The sequence below is a fragment of the Zootoca vivipara genome, chromosome 14 (genome assembly GCF_963506605.1).
Source record: "Zootoca vivipara chromosome 14, rZooViv1.1, whole genome shotgun sequence".
NCBI lineage: Eukaryota > Metazoa > Chordata > Lepidosauria > Squamata > Lacertidae > Zootoca > Zootoca vivipara.
This window is the reverse complement of record NC_083289.1, coordinates 19,837,990-19,859,314: the sequence shown is the minus strand read 5'-3', so window position 1 is coordinate 19,859,314 and position 21,325 is coordinate 19,837,990. Positions and strand designations below refer to the sequence as shown.

The 21,325-nt window shown below is 45.0% G+C and overlaps 1 protein-coding gene across 1 annotated transcript in view; it reads left to right on the top strand.

Moving 5' to 3' along the window:
• Positions 1 to 21,325, top strand: part of AGBL1 (AGBL carboxypeptidase 1) — a 145,133-nt gene that overhangs the window by 57,555 nt on the left and 66,253 nt on the right. The window contains exons 7-13 of the mRNA XM_035131745.2: positions 9,616 to 9,824; positions 15,072 to 15,225; positions 16,488 to 16,561; positions 17,140 to 17,256; positions 17,359 to 17,954; positions 18,958 to 19,041; positions 20,766 to 20,852. Coding sequence (XP_034987636.2) covers positions 9,616 to 9,824; positions 15,072 to 15,225; positions 16,488 to 16,561; positions 17,140 to 17,256; positions 17,359 to 17,954; positions 18,958 to 19,041; positions 20,766 to 20,852 — 1,321 coding nt within the window. The remainder of the gene's footprint in view (positions 1 to 9,615; positions 9,825 to 15,071; positions 15,226 to 16,487; positions 16,562 to 17,139; positions 17,257 to 17,358; positions 17,955 to 18,957; positions 19,042 to 20,765; positions 20,853 to 21,325) is intronic.

Sequence of the window (21,325 nt, the reverse complement as noted above, 5' to 3'; positions counted from 1 at the left end):
GGGGGATACCTCTTCGTTTCTGATCCAATCTGAAATGGCCAAGGGGGTGCGAGGGGTAGAGGAACTTGAACATCATGACCGAATGCTAACGGTTTTGGTAGCACTGATGTGCAACAGTTCATATCTACCCTTTAGAGTATTTGTCAGATGGAAAGGCCTCTTATATTAGCCCACGCACACTCAGGATGAATGTTCGTGAAGAGAATGCAATAGCCTATTATGCCTCTTCCCCATCTAAAAACACTTAGCCTTTTATTACCAGAATTTAATAAAGCTTTGATTAAGAAAGAGTGCTCTACCATTGCAGACAATCTTCCCGACAATAAATCACAATGCAAGTATTGTCCTTTCTCTCTCTCTCACCCATGATCTCCTTCTCTTCCTCGTTGCCCCTGTCTCCTTCTCTCTCCCTCTCTCCTTCTTTTTTTATTTTATTTTATGAGCATTAGGAATGAATGCATTGGTGAAAAATTGGATCCCCAGAAAGCTGTACTTAAATGAGGCAGTTCATGTTCCCCGTTTGCAAATAATACTCTAGCATTAACCTGGGCACTTAAAGGTCACATTATTGCAATGAGGAAACACCTTCTGGCTCAGACATTAAATCTTAATAAGGGGGTTGATCAGGCCACTCCAGAGCTGCCTTCACCATCAAAAAGCAAAAAAGTAAAATAATTTAGGAAAAGAGGAAGTGAATGGAATGGAAAGTGAAAAGTTTCCATTCGCTATCCTTTTCCCCCTGGGCATCTCCAGGACCTTCATATCACTGAAGGTTAGTTAGAGCTGAGACAAGAGTACAAAGGTCCCCCACCCTAGTGGCATTGCTGAGAGTTATCACCTTTTCCCAGTCATATTTTTGTGACTTTGGGGGGGGGGGGAGTTCTCCTATTCTTTTACGTTTCCCTCCCCCCTCAGTGTTATCAACATGAAGCCACACCACACTGGCCCATCCAAGCAGGGACCATTCATGGTGTGATCCCTGACTGTATGGGATCACTTGTGTGGTTAATCTAGCGGGGATGAGGAAGCAGAAGGCAGGCATTGGTTAACTCCAGCTTATTCATGTAAGCAAGACAAGCCACCCTCTGCATGGGTTGGTTTGATGAGGGAGTCAATTAGACTTAGATGTAGGTTCTCGATTTATCTTCCACTTTGGCCACTGTGGGTGCTATTCCACACCCTCCAGTATTTCACCGGTTAAAATGAAGGTGTCCATGTGCTTGTAGCGCTTTAGTCTCACGTACCAAGGGTCTGTATCTGAGCCACTCCCGATTCCCCACTGTTATACATGGTTGGAGGATTGGTTGATTTATTTTAATGAACCTGCTGTATAATGTTCTCATTTCCTCTGCAGTGTACTCTGCTTGTCTTATACTCATTTAAAAGCAGGAAGGGTGTTCTGGTTAAAGATGCACTACACAAACTTAAACTGTCCTCTAACAGGGTTGCGAGGTTCTCGCTATGGGCTCCTCTGAAAAGCAAAGCCTGAGCACAGTACATCAGTGCTTGGTCAGTGTTTTGTAATGGCCAAAGATGGTGAAGGAATGGGTCTTGATGGGAGGACATTGTTAGAAGATGGTTTCTAGAGGACACTGGAGATTGGGGAAGGTAGCAATCCCGAAACCTGTTATCTGTTTATAGAGGGTGTGTGTGTGTGTGTGTGTGTGTGTGTGTGTGTGTGTGTGTAAACAAAGATAACAGATTGGAGTAGCAGTATTGGCTGCATTCAAACATCACACCTAGCTACTTCCTCCTCTCTCCTCCTCTGATGTGGTCACAGGGAAGAGATCAAAAGCTTTTGCTTTCTTTTTTGATTACGCACAGTTTAGCTTTATGTCCTAGTCCCACACTTGCTTCCTCTGCCTATTGGTAGGGCTGACCCTGAAACTCTGCCTCAGGTGGCTCAAAAAGGTAAAGGTACCACTGACCGTTAGGTCATAGGGCAGGCATCCCCAAACTTCGGCCCTCCAGATGTTTTGGCCTACATTTCTCATCATCCCTGACCACTGGTCCTGTTAGCTAGAGATCATGGGAGTTGTAGGCCAAAACATCTGGAGGGCCGCAGTTTGGGGATGCCTGTCATAGGGCCTCCAAACATACAGCTGAGGTCATCAGGAAGAATCAGCTGTTCTGTATGTTTGGAAGGGCTTCCAGAAGTCCTCCAAACATACAGAACAGCTGATTCTTCCTGATGACCTCAGCTGAGCCTGGAATCTCTATGGTGTCCCTGCTGATATTGGCATGACTACAGCTACACCTGGCACAGAGTGGAAGTGTTATCTATTACGTAGGCATAGCACTGTGTGGTGTGTATTGTATTAACACCGGCAGTAGAGATGCAGCATTAACACAACAACACCTGGTCAGACATATGCTACAGGAGTCACTGTACGTGGGAGAAAATTCCACAAGTCAGGTTTTGTTCCCCCTCTGGTATTTGCGTGCGTGCGTGCGTTGCAGCTTGATTGTCAGTAGCAAGACCTGACATTACTGTTTTTGACCCAGAAGGCTAGTCAATATTAGTGTTTGAGTCTGGAGTCTTGGCAAAAAAAAAAAGCAAAGGGCAAAAGGAGGCAGAGAACAGAACACAAGGCTAGGAGGGTACCTTTGTTGAGCATAAATACCGACAATGTGGAGTTGGTGTGGTCCACTGGCAGAGCACCTGCTTTGCAAGTAGAAGGTCCCAAGTTCAATTTCTGGCATTTCCAATTGAATTTCAGGTTCTCAGGTGGGATGCAGTTTTACAGTTAGGTCACCCTTTACTATTCTACCCTTGGGCCTGGCCTAGAAAGTCAGCTAGTGAAAAATGCTGTGGCTAGACTGTTGGGGGACGGGGGACGGGATAGAGCACCACCAGAAGTGGCAGACTCCCAAATTTCAGCAGTGTCCCATGTGATGCTAAAATTCAGTGCACCTTGCCTCTCTCGCTCCATTCCATGGCATTGCTGTGGTGCCCCCGGCAATGTGGTGCCCAGTGCGGCCGAACCAGTTCTGCTACCCTAAAACCGCCTCTGCCTCCAGTACATAACTCCAGTCCTTAAAATCTTGCACTAGCTGCCCATATGCTATTATTAATTTTGCAAGGCCCATAACAACTTAGGTCCGGGATACCTCATGATTTCTTATATCCTTGCCTGATTTGCAGGACTCTCAGTTAGTGAGATGTAGATGCATGGGTTATATTCACCATGAGTTGTACATTCAGTAACACGGCTCAGTTCTGTGGAACTCCCTTCCAGCTGAGATCAAACAGGCTCCACTCACTGCTGAATTTCAAGCAGTGCTGGCTGGGACTGATGGGAGTTGCAATCCAAAACATCTGGAGGGCACCAGGTTGGCAAAGGTTGAACTAGGTAAAGCATGGCCCCGCTTCTGCCTTGAGATGGAAACTTACTTCAAAATTTGGCTACCCCCCCCTGCTTTATTTGGATTTGCCCCAAAGTCCTTCCCTGAGAGCACCACTAATAGGGTAAAATCTCTGCTTGGAGAAGTCCTGTTCATCAGAGCAGATAGTAGTAGCTTAGATAGACTTCTGGTGTGACTTAATGAACAGCACCTTCCTAGGTTGTGTGGGTCCCAGCTCAGCGAAAGAGCAAACACATTAGCATGCAGAAAGCTCAATCTCTATCATCTTAAGGATCTTGGACAGCAGAGATGGGATACATTTGTCTGAGACCTTAGAGATGTAGAGCCAGTCAGAGTAGATGATATCTGATCAGATATGATGCCCTCCAGGTGTTGTTGGAGTCAAACTCCTATCAGCCCCAATGGTCAGGGATGACAGGGATGAGTTGTAGTCCACAACATATACAGGGTACGAAGTCAGTCCAATGTATAAAGTGCCAATACAATTTGGACTAATCATGAGGAGTCACTGAAGTCAGAAACCCCTGGTTTTGAAACAGAGCCTAGAGTGGTCCATGTGGGAATTTCTCGTCTCTCTTCAGACACATTTGCCCGACAGGAGGGGTGAGGAACACTTTTCAGCTAGAGGGCCACATTCCCTTCTGGGAGGGCATGCTAGCGGTGTGCAAAGCTGGGTATGGATGAAGCAGTGAATGTAAATTTCACACACTCACACACACACACACACACACACACACACACACACACACACTCCAAATCCTCCAACCTGGCAAGCAATAGTCTGAAAATGACTCTAGGACATGTTTCAGCAAGGCAGGCTGCATGGCATGCACATCTCCAGCACCTCACTGCTGCTGCCCACCCCCCAGCTTTTTTACACCTGAGGCAGTTGCCTCACTCTGCCTAATGACAGGAGTGACCCCGTGTGTTATGAAAATAGCAGGGGAACCTAAGAACCCTCCAACACTTAGCTGGGAGCTATTACTTTTGTTATAAAAGTTAGAGGTTTTGCACTGCGTGGGCAGTATATCCAACCAAAGAGTCCCCTCTGTGCATGGATTTAGGCTTGCACAATAGAACTCTCCCCTCTCCTCCCTTTGTGCCCCATACCTTCCACAAATCTGCCTCTAGAACAGATTCAAGGGTCACATGTTGGGAGGAGAGGAGGGGAGGTTCTGCCGTGCAAGCGTAAATCCTTGCACTGACACGACGTGTTACTTGGATGCCTCCCTTTGTATATTGCAGTTTGCCTTGGGAGCTTTAACCCACTAGGCAAATAGGGCAGGGGTTCCCAACAAAATTTTCTCGAGGACCCCTCATCGAGCCGCTATTGTGACAAGGACCCCCATTAATTCCTAATCCTAAAATTAAAAAGTGAGAGCCAAATTAAGAGTCTTTTTATATTTTATATTTATACGTTTTTTACAGTTACAACAGAGTACTCCATCAGTATACAGTTAGTTTTAATTTTCAGTTCTTAATGAGATGAACCACTTTTTAACCAACGGTCCATTTTTAACTACACGAACTGTAGCTTCCGCGAAAAACAACGCTTTGTTTACAAACACTACTGTTTTGCAAAGAGGCAGTGCGCGCCAGGGAGGAGGGAGGGGAATGGAGAAGACAGGGTACCTGCGCAGTAGCGCACAAATGAAGCCGACGTGCGCAAAGCATCTTGGGGAGGTGAGCGTTAGTAGAATGCGCGCACTGCTTCTTTGCAAAACAGTAGTGTTTGTAAAGCGCCACCTAACGGCATACAGCAGAACTACTGCCTCTATCTAATTCTAGTTTTGCGCTAGACTCTGCTCATGCAGGAAGCGGCCAAAACAAAAAATCTGTTATCATACGAAATATATTTAATATATTTTTTATTCTAATAGCATCTTGCGGACCCCTCTGGCATAGCTCGCGGACCCCTGGGGGTCCCCGGACCACCTGTTGGGAACCACTGAAATAGGGAATGCATGACATAAACGGGGCTGCAATCCTACGCACACTTGCTAGGGAGTAAGTGCCATTGAACTCAGTGGGCACACTTTCAAGTTAATGTGCATAGGATCACGTGTGCACAAACACACGCATGCCAAATGTCACTCTAAAAATAAACACACACGCTCTGAACTTTGCATTTTAAACAACTGGTGCATTAATTCGAAGACAGTAGGATTCAATTTGAGCTGTCACTGCTTGCCTCCCCTCCCCCACCACCCTCTCTTTCCTTCCAAACGATATTCTCCTGGCTCCACATGGTGGCACTCTTACCATAACTATGCTACCCTCCAAAGCTCTTAATCCAATATTTATTTTTAGTGAGTAATTTGTTTATCAGCCAGTTATTTTAATCTAATGTTGGTCATATTTGTCACTGCCGACTATCAGCATTCCCCAGCATTAGAAACTTGTGCATCTTTTTAAAGGAAATTAGCGAGCTGAAGCGGTTCTCGGAGACATTTGCTTGGTGGTTATGGGAAGCGAAAAAAGAGAGAGGAGGGGGCCCTGGAAAGTGGATTGCTCTGCTTCTTTTCTGAGAAAAAACAACAGCAGCGACAATGAGCAATTTAAAGAGACCAGCAATTATAGTCTCAAAATGTTCCCCAAAGCAGAAAATGACTGTTCCTAAGGTGGCTGAAGAAAGATCTTAAAGAAAACGTCATCCACAAATCATCCAGTTTGTTTTGAGTCAGAGGACCTCCTCCTCAGATAATTCTTTATTTGCAAGAAAAACAAGTCAAAACATTGTGGAATTTGTGTGAAAGACAGGAAGTTGCCTTATACTGAGTCAGCTCTGTATTGTCCACACCAGGGATCAGCAAACTTTTTCAGCAGGGGGCCGGTCCACTGTCCCTCAGACCTTGTGGGGGGCCGGACTATATTTTGAAAAAAATAATGAACTAATTCCTATGACCCACAAATAACCCAGAGATGCATTATAAATAAAAACACACATTCTACTCATCTAAAAACATGCTGATTCCCGGACCATCTGTGGGACGGATTTAGAAGGCGATTGGACCGGATCCAGCCCCCGGGCCTTAGTTTGCCTATCCATGTCCACACTGACTAGCACCGCCTCTCCAGGGATTATGGGGTCCTTCCCACAGTGACGGATTTATGTATAGGCTAAGTAGGCTGAAGCCTAGGGCCTCTAAATCTAGGGGGGGGGGCTCGCCAGCCCACCCACTCCCCAGCAGGCAGTCTCCCTGCTCCCAAAATTGTAAACCCAAGACTTCATGCAAGGGCAGGGCAACTCAGGTCCAGTAACTATGAGACTCAGGGCTAGCCAGTGGGGCCCAATTTGAAGCAGTGGGGCGCAACTTAATTTTTTTTTTGTAGGGCCCTAGTTCACAGCCAAAGTCTGCAAAATCTTATAGGTATAAATAGAAATAGGGGGGGGTCTTATTGGAAATCAGTTTTGTCACCTCCCCCCCCCAACCCTGAGACAATGAGCCCAGCCACCTTTTATTCACAGTCACATAAGCACTACACTACAGCAATCAGCATGGCCATAAACCTGTACGTTCAACCGCTGAAATATACACCAAATATGTAGCATTGGAAATTATGTTACTGCTTTATGAATGAACACTGTGTTTTATGAATGGCTTTTGTGAATTACCTAAGAGCCACCAATAGGGAGCTATAGAATTTGACAGCTAACCAATTGGGTATTACCAAACAGTGCCCCCTATTGCTGAAAGCTGGTAACCAGCAGGGAATGCTTCAGCTCAGTCTTTGCACAGTTGACTGAACACCCCCTGCTGTGCAGATAATGGAGAAAGCTTGTAAATTGTATCCCTTCTGGCATCCTGGCCAACTCTATTATGCTGGTGTAAACCCTGGTGCACCAGAAGCCCAGAATAGCAGCAAATAAAACCTGCTCATCAAGCAACTGATAAGACTTGTCAACCAGTTCTTCCAAAGTCTTCCTAAATTATAAAGCTCCAAAATACATGCCAAAAGAGAACAGGTCTGGGAAGAGTGAGGCATACAATGGGCACCACTGGTGAAAAGGCCCTGCTCCATGTAGCTTCTGCCCTGTCATTTGATAGGGTGCCGACTTGCCCTCCTTCTTGACATGGAATGCTCTCTATTGGAGTCTCCGGATCTAGTACAAAGACGGTAAGAAGGGAGAGCAGGGACCTTGAAGTTCCCAACAGCTGTTAATCAAGCAAGCAAGCAAGCACACTGGTCACCTTTGTTACAGTTCGGACGCCTATGTCCTGGCCAGGCCTGCACCCAATCTTGTTTTTGTACAATCTTGTTTGCTCCCGGTAGCCAAAATTATATTATCAACATATACAAGCAGAAAAGTTGTTTTCCTTCATTTGCAAGGAATCATACAAAACAAAGTGGCACCGATAAAGAAAAGTTCCAGGGTGGCAACAGAAAGCAAACTAAAAATGCTTTTGCAGTTTATCAGAACTATCCAGCAATATCAAGTTATAGGAAAACTGGTGCTATTAACAGTAATCCTTCTAGTTGGTTAATCATAGCTGCCAAGTTTTCCCTTTTCTCGTGAGGAAGCCTATTCAGCATAAGGGAAAATCCCTTAAAAAAGGGGATAACTTGGCAGCTATGTGGTTAATTGGTTCGGCAACTTCCATGCACATGACGTGTGATGCTAATTATTTCCCCAAAGAGTTAAATGATAACTAATCAGAGGCAGCTACAGTTGCAAATGGCAACAAAATATCTGTGAAAGGAAGAGGAGCAGGTTTGCTCAAGTGTGTTCCAGGTAGAAACACTGTTTGTAATGAAGTGAGAGCAGTTGTTTACTTGCTCGAATTAAAAAATAAGAAAGTTTTGAGAATTTAAATTCTAGATTAAAATTGATTACTTAATTCAGAAGGGGTTTGTAACAAAAACACTGGGGCCTAATTTAAATAGTAGAGTGCCTGGTATCTGGTGGGCAATCTTATCCTTTATTTCCACACTGTGGCTGCAGACCAAATTACCTGTTAGGAGAGTTATGAGATTCAGGTGAGGGTCAGATGCCTTGTCAATCCCAGCAGATACATAAGAGGCATTTGCCCTGGCCACAGGTCCCTGCAAAAACCTACTGGGAGAACCAGGTGGAAAAAAAGGGTGGTCCATGATCTCTTCCTTCAACGAAAGCAAGGAGGAACAATTTCTCATTCCACAGCTTTGGGGTGATGGTTGGAAAGGCTCTGCTTCCAGCAAAGATATTCATATCATCTCTGGTTATTTCTGAAGCTGGGTCTGGTCTGACAAATATAGCTAGCATTAACTTTGTCCTTTCACTTGTTTATGGCTTCATTGGTATCCGTGGGTCAATTTGATAATGTCACAAAGGATTGGTGCCTTAGTAGACTTGAAAACACTTAAGCCACAAACCAGACAGTCTGAATGATCATAGCCCCTATGATTGTGATTCAAGCAGGTGTGCTCAATGGTCTCTTTGATTACCGTGCTTCTGACAGCTTTTGATGAGTCTGACCTTTTATATATATATAAAAATAAGACTCTTACAATGGGAGCACATATTCCCAGAGCCAGACACAATCTCATTGAATGATATGGGGCCACATGGGCTGTGTGATATACTGTCGGTTAGGGCTTTGCTTGAAATTTATGAAATGGATAATTTCATTGTGCAATTCCGTTAGGGTGGGTTTAAGCAAAATAAGCCTTGCGCCTGTCAGAACCATTGCTCTCTCATCCAGAAGTTATCGCCAAGCATTGCACAGTCTTGCAGCATGATAAGTTTAACTTTCATCTACTGTATCAGCAGTGATGAATGGTGCCTACTGGACCAGGAAATCGCGGGGGGGGGGGGGATGAACAAAGGCGACAAAGGTGTGCTTTCCTCCCTATCCTCCTCCTTTGCAAAGATACCATGGACATTTAAGCACTGGAGTTAAAAAATACATGGCACCTAACGAAATTTATGCAGCTTTACAATTACAAAATCTATGATGCGTTGTGTGACTCCAAGGGGGGAAAGACGAGTGCTTATAGTTATAGCTCAGCTTAGAGTGTACAACTGCGAAGACAATGAGGGAGGGAAGTCTGCATGGAACCAGACAGATTTTGATTTGGGTCATGCATTGTCAGTGGAAAATAGAAACCTCCTGGTAGAATCGCTTTTTACACCTGCAAATATTAATAGCCCTGAGAAACAGCATGTTGGATGGAACAAAATGCATGCATTTGTGTAAATGATAGCTGTGTCCTCACTTGCACACTTTCCCAGCAGCTGCTAAGTCGCCTGTTGTCCTCTGCTTTCAGAGTCGAATAGCCGACGAGCCGTGAACAGAGGCTATATTCATAAACTGCTCCGGATGTACCAGGACTGGCATCACCACGATACTTCCAACAGTTATGTCCACATCCGGAGGGGTCTCCTGCTTTGCCTCAAGCACATCACCAATGTCCGGTCTGGCAGAGAAGCATTCCTCCTCGCACATGGCATGGAGACTCTCTTTCAAACAACCCAGGTGATCAAAGATTCGTTGTAGAAGCCCTGGCACCCGTTGGGGTTGCATTTGAAGGTTGCTTTCCTCTAAAGTGAGAGTGGGAGAACCTCAGGCCCCGGGGGATGAAAGGGGGCTTTTGGAACTCTCCCCAGACCACACCTCTCACTTGCCCAGCATTGCCCCCCAAGTGCTTGTCCTTGAATTCTGTTGATGCCTCTTGTTTGCTTGGATGGAAGACAGAGAGGGGTGTGGGTGTGAATGTAGAAACTTGTCTATGGCAGAAAGGTAAAATTTACAGTTGCTTTGCCCACTTTTGATTCCGGCTCCACCCAACACTAACATGTGATCCTCAGGAGGTTGCCTTGAGAGGAATGTGACCCTCAGGCTGAAATAGCCCCCCTCCTACCTCTGATGTTGTAGAACAGGCATGCCCAACAGGTCGATCACGATCTACTGGTCGATCGCGGGGTGTTCGTGGTCGATTCTGGTCAATCTTTGGACCCCGAGTGATCTCTAACTGCCTGGAAGTAAATGCTCTGGTTTTCAAACGTTTTTCGGAACCTGAAGGTCCGACGCAGCTTCCGCTTGAGTGCAGGAAGCTCTTGCAACCAATTGGAAGCCACGCCTCAGTTGTCAAATGTTTCAGAAGTTGAACAGTCTTCCAGAACAGATTACATTCGACAACCAAGGTTTGACTGTACCGAGTCAAGCTTCGTGGTTTGTTTGTCCCCAAGACTGGCAGGATGGAACAAAAGGAGTGAACTGGTCTTTGGGTGCCAGATGCTGGTAGTTTGTTTAGGTTCCTTTTTTTTGGGGGGGGGGTTATTGGGTTGTTTTTATTTTGATTATATATTTTGTGGTTTTATATTTTGATTTTGTTCTGTGAACCGCCCTGAGACCTCCGGGTATATGGCAGTAAAGTCATACCTTAGGATTCGTCTGCTGCAGGTTGCGTCTTTTCAGCTTATGGATGTGCCAAACCCGGAAGTCCTGGAACGGGTTACTTCCAGGTTCGGCACATCCGTAACCTGCGCGCATGCGCAGAAGCGCCACATTGCATCACGCGCGTGCACAGATGCGGCACTTCCTGTTGCGGCCCTTTCATGTTGTGAATGGGCCACTGGAATGGATCCTGTTCGCAACATGAGGTACCACTGTATATGATGATGATGATGATAATGATAATAATAACTGGTCTCTATCCAAGGTGAGACCCTGACCTGGAAATGAAGCTTTGCCTTTATTTTCCCCACTGGCCCAGAATCTTCCCATCAATACTCAAAATATTATCCAATTCTACCATTTTACTAATTTGTAACACTTGCTAACTCTAGATCTACAACAATGGAAACATACATAATAATAGAAAGCTGCCTTACAGTGGATCAGACCAATGATCCATTTCACCCAGTATTGTCTGCACTGACTGGCAGTGACTTTCCAGGGTTTCAGATGGAGAGTCTCTCCCAGCCCTACCTTAAGATGCTGGGGATTGAACCTGAGACCTTTTTCTGCATGCGAAGCAGATGCTCTACCATTGACCCACAGTCCTCTCTAAAGCTCTTAAAGAACTGATAAGTATCTTGGAGGATGGAGCCATTCCTGCTAGGATATGAGCACATACTGCAACATTTTGTTGCAGGCTGCTTGTCTTAATAACACATGAACCTATTCTGCATAGCAATACTGAACTTCGTGCTTTGCTTCTGTTATGGGGGAATTGGAAGGCTTTCCCTCCAATCCTCAGGGATGAAAAACCAATCACATTCTTATGTAGATGGGCATCATGCAGCTTAACAGCAAATATATATGATCACTTTGCCATTCTGCTGCTCCCTCTCTGGAGGTGTTTTTTGTTTTTGTTTTGCTTTGTTTTTGGTATGTGAGCTGTACCAGCAATGCCTCCAAGATTATGGAACACTACACATCTGAAATGGTTAAGAATTCTGCCCCCCGCCACCAAGACAGCGGTCATTTAGAAGGCAGGGAAAGGTTGGTGTTTTTTTTTAATTTGTAAGGAGAGAATTGCAGAGGTTTGTGCTTAGCTGACAGCCAAGCAGTAAGGATTTGTCCAAGGTTCTCTTCCTGTGAATTTCCTCCCAACCTTTTGCGGTTTCTGAATTAACCAGTCTTGTTCCTGAAATGAAGCCAACACGCTGGGGAATCTCCATTGTTCTCTCAGTCCCTCTACTTCTGAGGTTCAAGCTAAGAGTCTCATTTTTATTATTATTTAATGTCGCCAAATAGGCACCAACCACACAGACAAGAGGGAAGTGTTAGGGGGATTAGGGCAGCCCTCCCGCTCCAATAAGCCATACACCTCCTTCAAAACAACTGGATGAGGACTGAACAGCCTCAGTAGACATGGAATGCAAACAACCTGTTGAGGACAAAATGGAAAATGTGGAGTGGGCAATGGAATGGAGTAGCTGAAATCCTGAACAACACCATCCCACGCTGCAACAATTATTTGCCATTTCCACTGGATTTCTCCCCCTTTCAATTCCTGGATTTTGTTCAGAGTACTTTACAGGCAGCTTCCAGCTCTTTCACATCTCCCTTCGCTCTTTGTTACTCATGCACCTGTAAACATTGACAAAACAATGCAAAAACTAAAAACCAGGGTGCTTATGGTTGCAACAAGATTCTTTTTGGTCTGTGATGCTTATATCAATGTGCAGGAGCAGATGTGCACTTCAGCAAAACACTGAAGGAACACAGGAAACGGCCTATGCAATGGCACAATTCAATAGCAATTGGATGGCCGTAGGACATAGGACTCTGCCCTTATACTGAGTTCAGACCATTGGTCCATCTAGCTCAGTACTGTCTACACTAACCTGCACTGGCTTTCAGTTAGGGAGTCTCTTCCAGCCCTACATGGAGGTGCTGGGGATTGAACCTGGAGCCTTCTGCATGCAAAGCAGATACTCTACCATTGAGATGTTGTGCTTGAAAAACTTATTTGACACAATTGTACATATGTTGGACATATGTGTTTTGTCAGTGGGCACAAGTGTATCTCTCACTTGCTGGATCATCATCTTGTCGTGCTGAGTGGGCTTGCATGTTCCTATGACCCTTGTGAGTGAGGCCGTCGGGAGTCTCGTACTCCCAGCAGGGTCACCCAAGGCGGTAAAGTCAAAGGGGAGGAGCTGGACAAAGCATGATCCAAAAAGTCCCCAACTTTTTCAGCCTATTTCAGCCTATTACAGAAGTAGCTTACTACAAAAGTAGCTTCTACTACTAAAGTAGCTGTCTTACTACAAAAGATTTTCAGAAATAGACTGGAAAGAGAAGTTGCTGAATTGCAACTTATCACCAAGCTTAAAACCATGGAAAGACCTGGTTTGAACAGAGACGTTGGATTCTTATCTTATTATACATGATAAAGTGATCTTCAGCCATCTCACCCCTTGTTTTTTCATGCAAGACCATTTGCAGTCGTTTACAGTCAGTCGGTCAATCACCCATTTCCACCACCCTTCTGAGTGATACCCCTCCCCACCCTTTCTCTACATATAAGCTTCTGGGGGGGTTCTATTTCAGTGTATCTGAAGAAGTGTGCATGCACACAAAAGCTCATACCAAAATAAAAAACTTAGTTGGTCTTTAAAGTATTTATTTAGGCTCTTTACCTTTACTTTATTTTTTGTTTACTAATAACATAAAATTTATTTTGAAAAGAAAAGCCAGATGCAGTTTCTAGGGATCAAAGCCATCTATTGACCAGTCTACTGGATTTGAACAGCTTTAGAAGTTAAAGGAGGTAATCACTGAATTTAGCAAGTTGACCAATCCAGTTGTTCAATAAAAATGACAGCAATGCAGTTTCAGCAACAACAGAGTCAGTTTTTACTAATGGAAATGGAATGAAAAAAATCTATCTAACAATAAAAAAACCCTCCTGTAGACTCCAACCCTTTATCTGATGTTTACTGATGGTGGTATTTTGTCAGTAGATGTCCTCACATGTTACATGCAACGAGTGTACAATCTGCATACTGAGTGTATATTCTGTGTACATATCTATTCAATGGTGAACCTGTACAAATCGACAAGTGTACATTTTTCCATGCAAACCCCTGCACATGTGCTGAGACAGCTTCCACCTGTGTTGAGTGTAATGACTTGATGCACATCCATAAAGTGAGCATATTTGGAATACATTGCACTGTTCTGGCTGTCATCTCCACCCCCTGCAAAAGGAAATTGTAGATCTGGGAAAAGTGCATAAACGGGCCACTATTGGCCTGATCCAGAAGGATGGGAGCACCTGCTTCCCCACCAGATCTGGCAGCAGTGCATGAATCAGTGTTCAGGGCAGGAATAAGAATGTGCAAAGGCCTTGTTTCCTGTTTCGGCTTGTATTAGTTGCATGGAGCACTGTCTGCATGCTGCTGCAGTTTGTCTTCTGTCAAAAATTACGTTATTCATCTCTCTGTCCAATGTGGGTGAGATTACATAAATTGCATAATTAATTTTGTAAATTACCTTGCTATTTTATGTTATTCCACCCTATTCATTCCAACACACAGGAAACACAATGCAAACGGGGAAGAAACTTAATAAATTAAGTATTATTCCTGGACTGAGAGCAGCAGCAACAAGAGCGAATACCAATTGTATTTGCTGGATTGATTTCTGTTCTGGGCACACGATGAATTAGCTACAATTGGCAATTCCTGTTCTCATTTCCATTTCCATCAGAATTCTCGAACAACCCTACACAGGAAGTCAGGGCTGTGCCTGCCACTCAGATGCTTCCACAGAGAGCTGTCTTTGTCATTTCTTATCCTTTTGAATAAACATTGTTAGGATAGTGCAGCAAAATCTCCAGGAGTTGCTGAGATCCTTGTGGATAAAAATCTCGAGCAGGGAATGAGGAGTTCTTTTCATTTTCACTTGCTCATCAGCATCCTTCAGGGTGGGGTTGCATGCTAATGGTGGGAGGGGCCAGAAGCAGAAGTGGGCAGAGCAAAAAGCATGACTCTTACCTCTGCATGGTAAATGTCAGAGCTTTCCACCCTCATTCCAGACAAGCAAGAGGCATAATCACAATTGAAGGACACAAAGCAAGGCCATTGAGGGATGTAGCTTGGGGATAAGGGGTGTAAACTGGAAAGGCATGTGGCCTCAGAGGAATTCTGAGGTTCAGTTGTAAAGGTCTGAAGGTATTTGATTCATTGGCTTCAGAGCCCTCATCCCAGTCTTGAGGAATAATTGCAGCAGGGAAAGAACTCTCTAAGTTTCTTCATTGGTATCTAGGACTGCTTGGTCAGCAAGAGTCTGGATCCAATAGTCAATACGGTGATTCAGATCCTGAGGAAAACCTACCCCAAGATGCCACTTCCTTCAGCTACTCTCAGCAGCTTCTATTCCTTTCCCATCCCTGGGGCAACTGGACATCCAAAGTCGGAAGGTAAATTAGTGCAATGTGTTAAGTGGGAAGGGGAAAGGAATGAATCAAGACTGAATGAATGGGGGACTGCTCCACCAATCTCTCTTGGCTCCCAGTCAGTTCCCACTGACCTGCTTTTTTAAAAACTTACAACCAGTCCAGGGGGTGACATTGCCTGTCAGTTTCCTCCCCAACAGCCTGAGTGTTGCCCTTGTAGAACTTAGCAGGAAGGAGGATGGGGACAAAACTAGAATGGGTTGGTTCTGCATGTCATTGGCTCTGGCTCCACCTACTGCTGGGCTCCTTGCTTTCTGCTCCATCAATCCCAAGGGGCCCTAGCTGCCACTGAACTGAAGTTATCATCAAATGTGCTAGGGTTGAGTAACAGTGGAAAAGAAGGAGATGTTGGCAAGGGTAGGATGAAAAAGAGAGAAGGAGTGAGCTAAAGCAAAATCTGTCAGATGTTCTGTTGTGCAAGTTTTACTAAAATGAGGAGGAGATTCATTTTGGGGAATTGCTGTCTTTTAGTGGTAGAGCATCTCCTTCACATGCAGAAGATCCCAGGTTCAACCTCTGGCATCTCCAGGTAGGGTTGGGGAAAACTCCTTTCTAAAAGTCATGGAAAGCTACTGCCAGTCAGTATAGTCAGTACTGAGCTAAATGGACCAATGGCCCAACTTCATATAAATAAGCTTCCTATGACTCCTGCAGCACTCCAGGTATTGTTGGACTCCAGTTACAATCAGCCCCAGCCAGCAAGGCCAATGGCCAGAGGTGATAGGAGCTGAGGTCCAGGAACACCTAAGAACATAAGGAGAACATGCTGGATCAGGCCAATGGACCATCTAGTCAAGCATCCTGTTCTCACAGTGGTTGGCCAGCTGCATCAGTGGGAAACCCTCAAGTAAGAGTCAAGCACAGGAACATTCTTCCTGTGGTTTCTAGCAACTAGTTTTCAGAAGCATGACTGCTTCCAACTATGGAGGCGGAACAAATCATCATAGCTAGTTGCCATTGATGGACATATTATCCATGAATCAGTCTAATCCTCTTTTAAAGCTAGCTATCTGGAGAGCTACAGGCTCCCCTCTCCTGCTTAAAAGGGTAATTAAAAAAAAAGATAACTCCTACATGTTAGGAAACAGCTGAGGTGTTGATGAGCTGTGAAATTTTTCTTGTTGTTTATCCTTGGATGTGAAAGAGCTCAACCTCTTGGGTAGTTTGGTCATCAGTGGGACTCTTAGTCTCGTCAATGACTCATACTCTCTTTTATCTTCTTGCAGATGAGTGTGAATATGATGTTGAAGAAGAAATCGAGAAGGACATAGAGAATGAGGATGTGGAGAATAAGGAGGAAGTATGTATTCTTTTGGACGCTGTTTAAGGCCAACCATCCATGTGTCGAATAATAAACAACAAAAAGGCCAGGACTCCTACATCTTTAATAGATGTGGGAAGAGGAAATTTTAACAGGTGCAGCCAGTGTTGTGGTTGGAATGTTCCAATAGGACATGGGAGACCAGAGTTCAAATTCCCACCCAGCCACAAATAAAGCTCACCAGATAACTTTGGGCCAGCTCCTATCCATCCCTGCTTAAACCATATAGAAGGTTGTTGTGAAGGTAAAGGTAGGGTGGGGAACACCAAGCACACTGCCTTGAAACCCACCTCCCTATTGATAAAAATGGAGAGGTTCGTGTGTGTGTGTGTGTGTAAGAGAGAAATTTGTTTAGGGAGCCCAAGCAATCCTTCAACAATTAACCACTCCTGACATGAGGCACCACCATGGAGATGGGTGGAGTGGGAGGGAGGGAGAGAATATCCTGGGATAATGGGAGCTAAAGTCCAACATAATTTGGAGAGCCACAAGTTCCCTAACCCTGGTGGCAATAGATGGTGCCTTTCACAATTACCTTTCTGGCTCTTATTCTGCAGGACGATGACTTAGAGACAGATGTTGAGAAGCTCATGTCAAAACCGGAGCTTGACCGGCCTGAATCAGAACTCAAACAGTATGAGGCCATGTGTCCAGAACTTTGCTGCAACTTTCTGGTGAGATGATGGGTTTACAATCTTTGAATAAATCTGAGAGGCTGCTGTATGGAAGAGGCCATGTCAGTGGCTTTTATCTTCTTCTTTTTTCATCTTGTAAAGGAGTTGGAATCGGAGTCTGGAGATGAGCTAAACTCTGAGGATGTTCCTGGGATCCTGACGGGCTCCTGCCTCCACCTCATTCCAAACGCTGCTCCCTCAAAGCACCAGCCCAAATGCAGAGAAAAGGACCAATTCGCTGAAGATGGAAAACTGCCCCAAAGGGCTTCTGGAGTTCCAGTACAGAGCTGGGTGAAAAAAGAGAATCCGTCTCAAGGACTTGAGAAAGTGGCTTGTGATGAGTCAAAGCCTTTGGAGGGTTTCTTCAGAGATGGTGACGTCCCAGACAAAGGCTGTGCAACCTCTCTGCACACTTTCCCCAAGGACATATTGAGGAATAGAACAACTTCTCAGCCTCAGCATACGAACTCCTGCAGGCCCAGTTGCCAAAAAACCGTGGAGGCTTCTGAGGTTGTGAGAAAGCTTTTGGAGAGACACCCGGGGAATATCCCTTTTCACAACCCCCGCTTCTACATGGCAAGGGCTGGCTCCACACAGTCCATTCCAGACTACAGAGTGTTGGCATTCCCAGATTTCTGGGGTCACCAACCATGTCCTTATAGCCAGTCTGTTCAGCAGAGGAGATATGGCATCCAAAAGTAAGTCTCCCCATTTTTGTTATAAAGATTGGGCAGTAAAGAGACATGCACACAGTGTCATGTGTGATAAGATGGAGCCATGTCAGGCATCACTCACTCTAACAGCCAACTTGGGGAATGAGTGCCAACAGTTACATGGTCAAAATGTGACCATGGAGAAACAAGAGGGCTCCTATCAGCATGCCTTGGGGTACCTCAAGCATTGGTGGCTGGTGCCCATTGAGGCTGATGGGGCAGAATGCAGGGAGTTCAATCATTAGGTGGAGCCAGAGCCAATGACTGGCTGAGCCAGAGCCAATGATAGGTAGAGCCAACTTCCTCTAGTTTTGCCCCCATCCTCCTTCCTGCTGAGTTCTTCAAGGGCAGGCATCCCCAAACTGCAGCCCTCCAGATGTTTTGGCCTACAACTCCCATGATCCCTAGCTAACAGGACCAGTAGTAAGGGATGATGGGAATTGTAGTCCAAAACATCTGGAGGGCCGAAGTCTGGGGATGCCTGTTCAAGGGCAACGCTGAGATTAAGGAAAAGGAAACTGCCACCCCCTGGACTGGCTGTAAGTAAGAAGGCAGGAAGGTGATGGCTGGCCAAGGGCAGGCTAAGGTTGGTGGGGCAGTGCCCTAAAGGACCAGCTTCAAGATTAGCTGAAGAGCAACAACAAAGCCTGTTTAGAAAACCATACTATAAGGGGCCACCTGTCTCTCCAATTACAACTGAGCATGCTCAGTAGCTTGATAATGCTGAGTGTCTGTTGAAGGGATGAGGAGTAATGGAAATATGGGGTGGAGAAGAAATGTAATGGAGTTTCCTGGAAGAGGGCATGGCTGGCTGGCTGGATGAAGTCCTGAACTGGATCACTTACATGTTTAAGTGTAAGTTCTGCTTGTTTTAAATAATTGAGGGTGGAAGCTGCAGCAAGACAATGATATTTTTAAGAATGGGGAGATATTTCCTTCTGTGTGCATAATTTCCTCAGCAGTTTAGGCCTTGTTCTTCTCATCACAGGGCCAAAATATTTGATGATGTCCGTCGTGTCATCCAGCCAGCTGATATAATCAATCGAGTTGTCTTTGACTTGGATAGCTCCAGGTAAGTTTCTGTCTTCTACTACAGGGTGATGTCATTGGGAACTATAGCAAGGGCAAGCAACTAACTATTGCATTTATTTAAATTTCCAGACTTTTTTCTACTAATGCTTTTAGGCATAATACATCCAATGTAGAATGAAATGTCTAATGGAAGTCAGATGGAATGTGAAAGGAGGTCAGGACTGACATTCATTCCCCCACAAACTATGACCCCCACATGCTGAAAAAGCAGCCCAATGAAAAGAATTTGAGAAGTTAGCAGATACGCAAATGTCTGTACTATAATCAGACTTGAGCTTTGGCATATCTCCATGGGAATGAGCTTCACAGTGATGTAGCTGCTCTCCGAAATGAAACTTCTGAAATGTATATCTTGCCTTTCAGTACTAATCAGTATTCCCGAAGCAGCTTGCAACAGCAAAATACAAATACAGCCCCTATGTAAAACAATAGATCACAGGGTAGAAAGGACTAACAGCCATTACAAAAAGTTAAAGCCGCTTAAAAGGGATAAAAAGTATTTGTTTGTTATTGCAAAGTGGGTGCCAGGCAGGCTTCCCAGGGGAGCAGGATTCATCAGTAGGTAAAACCACTGGTTACAAGGGGAAGAGCTATAGCTCAGTGGTAGAACAATTTCCAGGCTTCCCTGTGAAGAGGAATTTACAGTTAATTCCCTGGGAACTGTATATAGTTGAGAGAAGAATAGGAGTCTCCTGACAACTCTCAGCACCTTTAACAACATACAGCTCCCATCATTCATTGGGGGAATGCCATGACTGTTTAAAGTGGCATCATCATGTTTTAAATGTATAGTGTGCAGGTGGCCCAAAAGGTGTGTAGGAATGAAAACAGGTCATAACTTTATTGATTACAGCAGTGATGGCCAAACTTGGCCCTCCAGCTGTTTTTGGACTACAACTCCCATCATCCCTAGCTAACAGGACCAGTGGTCAGGGATGATGGGAATTGTAGACCCAAAAGCTGGAGGGCCAAGTTTGGCAATCGCTGGATTACAGCAAGGTAAGTAGGGTTTGCATGGCACTGTGGCACAGATTTGTTTTCCATTTCAAACTTCGATGTTCTGTTTGAAAAATACTTGCTGAGGTATATCTGTGAGAGTTGACCAATGGAGAGAGCCCAATGTGGTGCAGGCCACGTGGCTGTGGCCCCGCTGACAACCCGAGGTGAGTGATGTTAGGCCCAGCCTCACCCAAGCAATGGCTGTAGGCTGGTGTGCCACTTCAGGTTATTCTGCCAATACCATTTCCACCCAAGTTGTGACAGGAAAAAAAAAACAGTGTCTGACAAAGTCAGCTTACCACTGAAAGAAGGGTAAAATAATCCTCATAGCTAAGAGCCAAGATGGCAGCTGCCATCGATGTTTGAACATGTGAAGAGTTGCTACTGGTTAACATAGTCAAATAGTCTTATATGGTATAGGCCAGTTTCTTGTGAAGTTTGGAGAGTGAACAGTGCTGAAACTTCCCAGATAACATGTACTTGCTTTACAGTGGTTTCGTGTCCTTCCATCAGTGTTGAAACAGAAGCAAGAGGATGGAAATCTAATCTACCTACAGGGGATCCAGACAATGATCAGCTAGCTGCATTTCTGTTGCTCCCAGCTGCCCTCTTTTAATTTCCCTGATAGGGAACTGGAGTAGCAGCTGCTGCTCCTCATCCATCAAATCAAGCCTTTCCATAACCCTGTTGAAAATCTTGTTTCAGCTCCTTGAGCTCGGATGCTCCAGAATGCCTAAAGTTCTTCTCCAAATTTGAATCTGGAAACCTACGCAAGGCTATCCAAATGCGGGAGTAAGTAGCTGAAATAACCGCACAAGCAAGAACGGGGATAGCAGTATGTGCTTGCAATGCTTCTGCATGGGGGAAGGGCTGTGGCTCAGTGGTATAGCATCTGCTTTGCATGCAGAAGGTCCCAGGTTCAATTCTCAGCATCTCCAGGTAGACCTAGAAAGGGATATGGTAGGAGGACCAAGCTTGCTGGCTGGTGCTACCACCACCACCATCAGAGGAAGGGCCATGACTCAGTAGTAGACCACCTGCATTACGAATGGAAGGTCCCAAATTCATCTCCAGGTAGGACTGGGAGAGCCCCTTGTTTGAAATCCAGGAGAGCCATTGCAAGTTACTGTAGACAATGCTGAAGCTGCAACAGTTAAGTACAGTGGTACCTTGGTTTAAGAAGAGCTTAGTTTATGAACAACTTGGATTAAGAACGCTGCACACCTGGAAGTAGGTGTTTTGGTTTGTGAACTTTGCCTTGGAAT